This window comes from Fragaria vesca, linkage group LG3 (genome assembly GCF_000184155.1).
Source record: "Fragaria vesca subsp. vesca linkage group LG3, FraVesHawaii_1.0, whole genome shotgun sequence".
In the NCBI taxonomy this organism is placed as follows: Eukaryota; Viridiplantae; Streptophyta; class Magnoliopsida; order Rosales; family Rosaceae; genus Fragaria; species Fragaria vesca.
The window spans coordinates 19,503,271-19,511,602 of record NC_020493.1 but is presented as its reverse complement, the minus strand read 5'-3'; the positions used below and the strand labels follow the sequence as shown (position 1 = coordinate 19,511,602).

The 8,332-nt window shown below is 38.6% G+C and overlaps 2 protein-coding genes across 2 annotated transcripts; both read right to left on the bottom strand.

The window, feature by feature from the left end:
• Nucleotides 1-714: 714 nt before the first annotated feature.
• LOC101291615 (F-box protein CPR30-like) lies at nt 715-1,845 on the bottom strand. Its single transcript, XM_004295940.1, has one exon. It carries the CDS (start codon nt 1,843-1,845, stop codon nt 715-717), a length of 1,131 nt encoding a protein of 376 aa, XP_004295988.1.
• Nucleotides 1,846-2,137: 292 nt separating this feature from the next.
• On the bottom strand, nt 2,138-8,055 carry LOC101302434 (ABC transporter A family member 2-like). The gene is made up of 16 exons (XM_004294627.1): nt 7,687-8,055; nt 6,767-6,998; nt 6,494-6,663; nt 6,183-6,368; nt 5,980-6,075; nt 5,699-5,899; nt 5,441-5,597; nt 5,126-5,352; nt 4,668-4,785; nt 4,496-4,572; nt 4,276-4,365; nt 3,978-4,121; nt 3,578-3,886; nt 3,423-3,503; nt 2,777-2,953; nt 2,138-2,662 (listed from the first exon to the last, which is right to left on the bottom strand). Exons 1-16 carry the CDS (start codon nt 8,053-8,055, stop codon nt 2,426-2,428), a joined length of 2,871 nt encoding a protein of 956 aa, XP_004294675.1. The 3' UTR covers nt 2,138-2,425.
• Nucleotides 8,056-8,332: the final 277 nt, after the last annotated feature.

The window sequence follows — 8,332 nt, the reverse complement described above, 5'->3', positions numbered from 1 at the left end:
GCAATCAAAAGTTAATAAGCATGAAATCATAAAATACGAAACATAAACAACATATGGTTCATGCTTCAGGATGGTTTTTCTATGTAATCAAGGTTTTAAAAGAAACATGAATTATAATAGAGTTTAGAAAACTTTACTCGATGCAAAGCGAATCAATGAGTGTTCATCTTATGTGTCAGAACCGAGAATATTGGTGGACTAAACTTCTAATCCAATCCGAGAGCTTGTTTGTGATTGAAATTTTGAACCATGTTGAATGATTATTCCATTGATTGATCAACGGTCTCTCTTCCATGCTGCATAAAAACTACTTTAGCGTTAGAACTATTCGTGCTGATAACGTGTTGTAAAACAAAAGGAATAGATTGAGAAAGGAGAGAAACAACCAAGAGAATGAGAGAATATGTGTATATTATTGAGTAGGGAACCATCTCTTATATAGAGATAAGGTCATGATGTAAATTACAATAACAACCCTTGATGGCTAATTACAAGAATGTCCACTAAATAATAACTATTTACAACAACAACCTTGATTTAATAATAAATTTTTTCGATCCTCACTCATGACCAAAATATTATTAGAAACATCACTAAATGTGTACCTACACACTGTGCATAGAAGAATATATGTTCAAAATATATAATCTTCGTGATCAAATTTGTAATATCACTAATATGAGCACAAAACCGGCAATGAATAGGAAAAAACAGTTACATGCTCAAGTGGACGATGCTATCAACGAAACTAGGAAATAACCTCAACTTAGTGTGAGAACTCGGAAATATCCATTCCGGCAAGATTATTTCAATTGTCCTAAAACTTTTACTCTTCATATTGTATAGAAGAACCCTCACATTAGAAGACTCAAGTTTAACCAAAGCTGGTGACTGGAACAGGAGCTCCCCGGTGTGAATTGTACCGAAAGGAACCGGCCGGAAAGTGGACTCCCACAAAGAGGGAAAAATGATAGTCTCCGTTACCCACACTTGATTTTGGTAGTCCTTCAAAATCCACAACCTCAACATACTTTGGTTCGACTCCTTGTCATCTATTAGAGCCAAGCATCCACCCACTTCAACTATACTCCCAAAAGTAGGGCTAAAATAAACAGTATGATAATTATAATCTTTAGGAAATGGGATCACTCTAAACCTCTCGTCTTTAAGGTCGAAAACCACTATAAGATCTTGTGTCCCATGTAACCAATGCAAGGCTCCATGGATGCACACACTTCTCCTATGGAACTGGCACGTGTGAAAATCGAAAGGCTGATCATTGTGATCTACCTCTATCCCCCTCCAGGAATTCATACGCAGTATGAAGATCTGAATAGAATTCCCAAATATTGTACGAGAATCTTCCATCATATCTCTGTTCAAAAACTTCTTCACTTGAAGAACATGATACTCATTTGTAAGAGGACAGAACCCAAAGTGGTTTGTCTCATGAAAGGTGCCAGATATGCGTATAGAATAAGGAAGAACAATGGACTCCCTAGTGCAGGGATTGAATAGATGAACACGGAAGTCATACTTGCTTCGATTGGGAATCGATGTGTGCGGAAAGTAAAGACAGACTAAGCCATTGATAGTGTGGGCATTGTAGACAGTAGGATACTTGGTCAGTGGTGTTGGAAGTTTCAGAAGGTGGTTGGTACCTGGTAGTGGACTTCCTTCTTGGTCGATTTGTATAGAGAAGAACTGCTGTTGCTTTGTGGCTCGGTCCCAAGTGGTGAGGAAGAGATTAGTGTGGTTTCTGCCATTAAAGTTTCGGTGTGTTTCGATGAACAAAGGGTTACAGGTGAGAGCAGACCAAGACTTGCATACGCACCTGAAACGCATCAGGGACTTGCCTGGTAATCTTGGGAGTATCTGAAAGCATGTAATTTCGTCTGGGAGGTCTGGAAGCATATTTTCTGAACAACTTTCCTGGGATATTATGCTTCAATAGTATGAACTAGTTTCTAAGCAGTGTTGTGGTGTATGGAAAATCTTTGCAGCTTCATAGTTTTCAATACTTATATCAGAAGGCAAAGATGTACCAGACAAATATGCCGACCGAGGCTATGTCGCTTTGTGTTATCCGTGCGACTCCGAACAGAAAAATAAGACCAAATAAAGAGAACAACCAGCTGCTTAAGACGAAACATATATACACAAGGATGTAAAAATATATAATTATACATAAAAATTTCAAGTTTGAGGAGCTCCACTCCAAAACATCCCTATAGGAGCTCCACTCCAAACATCCCTATAGCTGTGTGGGTGTGTGAAAAGAACCTTAATATATTGCAACATTATGTGATGATATTGAATAGATTATGTGAATTCTAAATGACTGCTCCTAATGGAACTAGTGAAATTTACAGATGATATTTACGATTTGATAACAGATGACCAAGTGTATAAATGAGAGGTGGCATTACTGATTTGATCGATAAGGGTGGATAACAACTCCATGAACTGGTAACTGACTTCGGCGTGAAGTTGGTGAAGGCATTGGTTCAACATTTGGAGGTATCGGAGTTTCGGGTGAGTGGCCTGAAATGCAGAGGGCACCGGAATCATCTTGCACCCAGTAAACTTCTACCATAACCCCTCTTGGATTTTCTGTGGATTCTGTACCTGGAATCCCAATAAACCTAGCTCCTACAGGTATCTGCAAAAGCATTGAGATACATTAAGAAGAAAAATTAAATATTCAGTGGTTTTATACTGGTTGTGACCGTGTCTTGCTACAGAAGTAACTAAAAGAGAAAGAAGCTGTGCTTACCTTGACTAAGGCACCGGATGTTAATGTGAGAGTGGCCAACCTCCCCTCTGCTGTTGCAGTTTCTAGCTCTGCTTGCCTTGCGATATTCAAGAAAACTTCTTCAAGTGTTGTAAGCCCCAATTGGATGTCTGAGATACCGAACTCACTTTCTCTATCTTGAAGCTCCTTAAAAAATTTCTGGAGGAGATTATAAGAAAAAAGAATGAGAACAATGAAACAATTACAGACTTCTATAGTGAGACTTCTTTGTTAAGAAACAGTCGCTCTTACTATTTTCTTTTAACAAATATAGTTTTGAAATATGAGATATACTTAACATAGAGAATGCAAATACAACTCTTATGAATATAACCAATAAGAGTTATTGAGGAACTTTCACATGAAACTAAATAATAAACAATTGAAGCATATTGGAGAGCATGTAAAGTGTACTATTAAAGTATATAAGCAGTATAAATCAGTCAATATCAAATTACTTGATGCCAATATTTACATTATCTTATCTTGATTTAACAGCCACATTATAGGAGGATAGTTAGCCATCCTTCATCTACTGGGTTTCAGACTTTCAGTAGAAGAAACCAATACAAAAACTTTGAAAGGAAACAGTAGGTTTGAAAAGTATAAGAAAAGAGTAGAAGATTACCATCAGAAGTGCCTCTCTGTCATGAGGAATAACAAATGTCAGAAAGGCTTTGTTCTCTTCTTTTGGTAAAACATCCAAATGCTGTCAAATATTTTTCATGTTAGCATTAAACTTTATATGCATAGAAAGTAGAACCATTTTCGAAATAAACATACATATTTAAAGAACTGCTTCACTGCCTCATGGTGAGATGTAGTAAGCGCAACCCCATGTGGAAGACTTTGTCCATTCGTGCTTCCATTATTGAAACTAACATTAGCAATAAAGCCAGTACCAAACCGTGATTTCAGCCTGATTGAGGTGCCAATGCAACGGAGCCTACCCTTCGCCATTATTCCTATCCTATCACTTAAAATGTCAGCTTCTTCCATTGAGTGAGTGGTTAGGACAATTGCACGCCCCTTTTTTGCATCCTCAATAATGTCCCACACATGTCTTCTAGTTATTGGATCCATACCAGTTGTCTGCATGAGAGAACTATGTTACAGAAAGGGGGGGAAAAAAAAAAGATCAGATGAACTTGTAAATGAATAATAACAATTCTGACTTCCATACCGGTTCATCTAAGATGACTAACTTTGGATCACCAATAAGGGCTACTGCCACACTTAAGCGCCGTTTCATTCCTCCACTGTAACTCCCAGCTCTCATTTTGGCTGCCTCGGTGAGTCTTACTTCTACCAATGACTTCTGAGCAACCTGTAGTTGAGAAAGAGCATTCAAGTTACAGTACAGAAGATCATTCTTGTCTAAGGAACAAAAATGAAAAAAACCAAAGCATGTAAAATCCCTTTATTCAAATCAGTGTGTAGTCAATATGCATGCTATAAAAGAAATTTAGTGAAGCACGTACCACTTTGATTGAAGCTGGGGATAGGCCTTTAATACTAGCAAACAGGTGAAGGTGCTCTTGCCCAGACAATGCATCCCAAAGAATATCAAACTATGACAACAGACACAATAACAGACACAATAGAGATAAGTCGGTTAATTTTATAAAATGAGTTGTTACAAGAGGGGTTAAGTGATAACTATATAATGCTAATATGTGTTCATGTAGGAGGAAAGGGCACCTGCGGACAAACTCCTATAACTTGCCGAATTTTTGCCATGCCAACAGAGCTACGGACAGAGTTCCCATAAATCAATGCTGTTTATGAGACAAAAGTCACTATAATATCATATGACTTCACCTCAGTAAATTTTGGATTGATGAGCCAAAAGTAATGTAACTATAATTCTTACCATCTCCACCAGTAACTGGTGTGATGCCAGTTAAACAATTGATGGTGGTGGTCTTCCCAGCTCCATTTGGTCCAAGTAAACAAAATAGCTGATCCTTAGAAAAATTCACCCATAGACCCTGTATTTAGGAACAAATGAATTGTTGAGATTATGATTCCAGTTGGCAAAGCTATGATCATGGTAGTTGTGGTAAAGTAGGCATGGGTATCAATGTCTAAGCCCACAATAAACAAATGATGAGCCCAGATAAGAAATTCAAGAAGACCTATATTGACTAGATTACTTGGTTGAAAAACCTCACCCTATACACTGCCACTAATATACTTTTGTTGTTAAGCGGTAACACTAACGAGAATTGAGAAACCAGGTAGAAATATTGCTTATGAAATAGAGACTTAAACAAGGTGAAATCCTTTTGTGTCGACATACTTCCTCTACAAAAAGAAAAGGTTCTTTACCTTCAGAGCATGGTAAGGTGACGTCCTGTTGCATCTACAGCAACCAATTTTTGTGGTCCCTGGATATGACTTTGAGAGGCCATGTATCTGAACTGCAATGTTTGGATCAACTACGCCCTCGCTTTTTTGTTGTTTTACAATGTTCTCTTCTTCAAGTACATCTTCGTCATCTGGAGTAAGTGGCTCCTGTTCCCGAACTGAGCCTATGCAACTGCAAATCTCACCCTCTATGAAAGAGAGGAGAAGCATGAAGTAATCAGTACCACTCGACAAATGGAAATTCAAGCATATACTGAATTATAGTCTTATTAATACCTTCCACTTTTCCACTCTTCCCTAGCCAGTAGCCAGGATTTAGAAAGTAAAAAACTGATTTTCTGACACCAGCTACGTTTGGGATGATATTATCAAAGTAGAGAGCCAATACGAACCAGAGGAAGAATGTTGCCGCCAGCCATTTAAATATGTCACTCTGTCAGAATTTATAGAGAAATATTTATGAACTACTCAAATGGACTTATGCTATAGTTTAAACTTTAAAGCTTAAACTTGACTGACAATATGATTACATACAATTGTTATAACGCAGTCCGTTTCATTTGGTGGACACTCTGTTATTCCACTCCATTTTATGCCCATATCATGAGGAGGAGACGTTGCACTGGAGAGTATCTCTAGAGCTTTGGCAAGAAGATTTGGCGGGAAGAATGACCAGATTATCCTATACCTTTTCCTGATGTTATCGCTGTAGGGAAATCCAGCGGCTGTGACAACCTGCGATGACAAAATGGATTCTGTTATTACCATTGAGCCAATAACCCCCAATCTATTAAATAAAACCTGAGGAAGCTTGCCTGGGTTACAGATCCAACAATAAATATGGAGAAACCCACAGTTGTCGATGAAGATGACTTGCTTATGAATGCCGATAACATAAAGGCAAAACCAATCTGGCATCAATGTTAGAGAGAAGGGATAAACAGTCAGCCAAGGCTTCGCAGAGGAACAGAAAGGACAAGCGTAAACTAAAGCAAGTGACTGCAAGAAACTGACTTACCATACTGAGTTGAAAAAGAAAGAAAATGAGGAAGACCACCGCAAAATTGTTTTTCAGGAACATATCAAACTGAAATATCATTCCAAACAGGGTAATGAAAAGTGATGAGAAAAGTGTAATAATTCCCTCCCATGTGAGCCATGAAAACCAGTATGCAGAGTCATAAAGACCCATCATTGTCATTGCCTGCAGAACAGAACACAGAGCACTAAATAACTAATTGGTTTTGTAAATGGGAAGCAAAGACAGGCATACTTAAGTCCATCAAACCAGGCAATCATTCACCAATTGAAGTTGTTTACAGCCATTACCTGTCGAAGCTTTAGTTCTTTTTCTGTGATCAAAGAACTCATTTGAAACACAAATCCAAACATGGAAGTTGCAAGAAAGAAGGTCGGTCCTACGGTCTGCAATACAGAGGGAATCTCCTCCGAAGGGTGTGCAAATTCTTTTAGCGCAACAATCCAGCTGAAGTTTGGAACTGAACACAAGTAATTATATGAGTGCTAAGCTCATGGTGACAGTCATTCAAAGTAAGACTTCCTGCAAGATACATTGGGATTATTGAGAACAGAACCTAGTACCTCCAATCAGAGACCTAGCAATTTCACGCTCTGCAGCAATCTGAAGGGGAATTTGAAATTTGAATGTGGGATCTTCAAATTGCCCTCGTTTTCCAACAGGAGTAGAGTTGGTCTGTATGCCGTAACTAATAACACTGGCATTTCTTTCAACAAAATGCAAAGCCCCAGGGCAGTACATAGGATTACTAAATAGCCATACATCTACATCCTCTTTTGTTTCAAATGATTTGACCTGCGCATAAAGCACAAGTAGAATAACTAAATGACCTTTAATGATCTTTCTGACATGGAATTTTTCTTTTGAAAGATCTTCATTTCTTCCTTAAAAAAGAACATCGACACACTATCACACAAGCTATCAAAAAACATAGAAAGACAACGTATCAGCTCAGCTTTGTTTGGTTAACCAACCTACCTATTTCCAAGAAGGCTAACGATAAATTATAGCATTTCAATTTTGGAGCTTCCACCTCTTTTACTATTGAACCAATATTGCTCACATTTTCTCACTAAACAAAACCTGCGGAGACAACAAAGCTTCAACTCCTACATTACATAACACCTGCTTTACTACATGTTTCGCCATACAGTATTCTTTCGCATCCAATGACGAACCTCACAACTCTCACTCAAAATCAATTTCGACAAATGCTAGTACATTTTCTTGGACAATGCTAAGTAATACACTTCCTGGTATAAAGTAATACGAATATATATACAATGCTACCAATCATTGACTTTTCTTCAAATATTCGCAAGTTTTGACTAAATCAAACAGATTACATGCATTTTCGTCTAAATCACAGCAAAGACAAAATCAAATTCAGCCACACAACTAACGTCACTCCCTGCTTTGAAATTACAAAATAAAAAATAATAAAAATATAAAAAAATAAACAGAAAAATAAAATGTTCAGTACCTTCGTGGACGGAATCGGACGGCCGGGATTGTTAGCCATGATAGCAGCGGCGATGGTCCGAACCCTAGCGCTACCATTTCCGCTCCAGACAAAGTCATAGCAGGGCTTGTGAATGTAGTACTTGTCATCGCACGGCGGGATCGGCGGCGCCACCAGAGCCTGGGGATCGGCGACGTTCTTGTAAGTGGTGGAGGAGGCAAATCGAGCCTTCATGGCCTTCTGGATACAGAAGAGGAGGAAGACGAAGAAGAAAGAGGAGAAGAGCTGGAGGAACGTCGCCGGCTTCTTCCGCCATGCGAGCAGAAGGTTCTTCCTGAACAGAGCCTTGAATTGCTGCAGCAGCAATGGGAGCCCGCTCGGCAAATCCATGGTGGATTTTTTGGCTGTGGATTTCAGTGATGGATTTGGGAGAGTTCGGACTTTTTTTGAAGTGAAGGAATTTGGGGTTTTGGGGAGTATTTATAGTAGGGGGAGTGTGGTTTTAAGCGCGTTGAGTAGGCGTTGATTTGTGATGGATTTACGGATTTGCCACTGAATTTGGATGTTATTTTAAGTTTAGTCAAGGAAAAGTGAAATTTCGAAGAGGGGTCACCTCTTGCGTGACCCAATGTTCAAGAGAACAATTGTGAAAAAAAAAAGAGCATAG

What these genes read in the sequence shown, in the direction of transcription:
- LOC101291615 (XM_004295940.1), bottom strand. Translation starts at nt 1,845, where the DNA reads ATGCGTTTCAGGTGCGTATGCAAGTCTTGGTCTGCTCTCACCTGTAAC.
- LOC101302434 (XM_004294627.1), bottom strand. Translation starts at nt 8,055, where the DNA reads ATGGATTTGCCGAGCGGGCTCCCATTGCTGCTGCAGCAATTCAAGGCT. An exon ending in CGGACTGCGTTATAACAATT is followed by an intron (nt 5,598 to 5,698) that starts GTATGTAATCAT and finishes AAATTCTGACAG; the next exon opens with AGTGACATATTTAAATGGCT. An exon ending in TTATAGGAGTTTGTCCGCAG is followed by an intron (nt 4,366 to 4,495) that starts GTGCCCTTTCCT and finishes CTGTTGTCATAG; the next exon opens with TTTGATATTCTTTGGGATGC.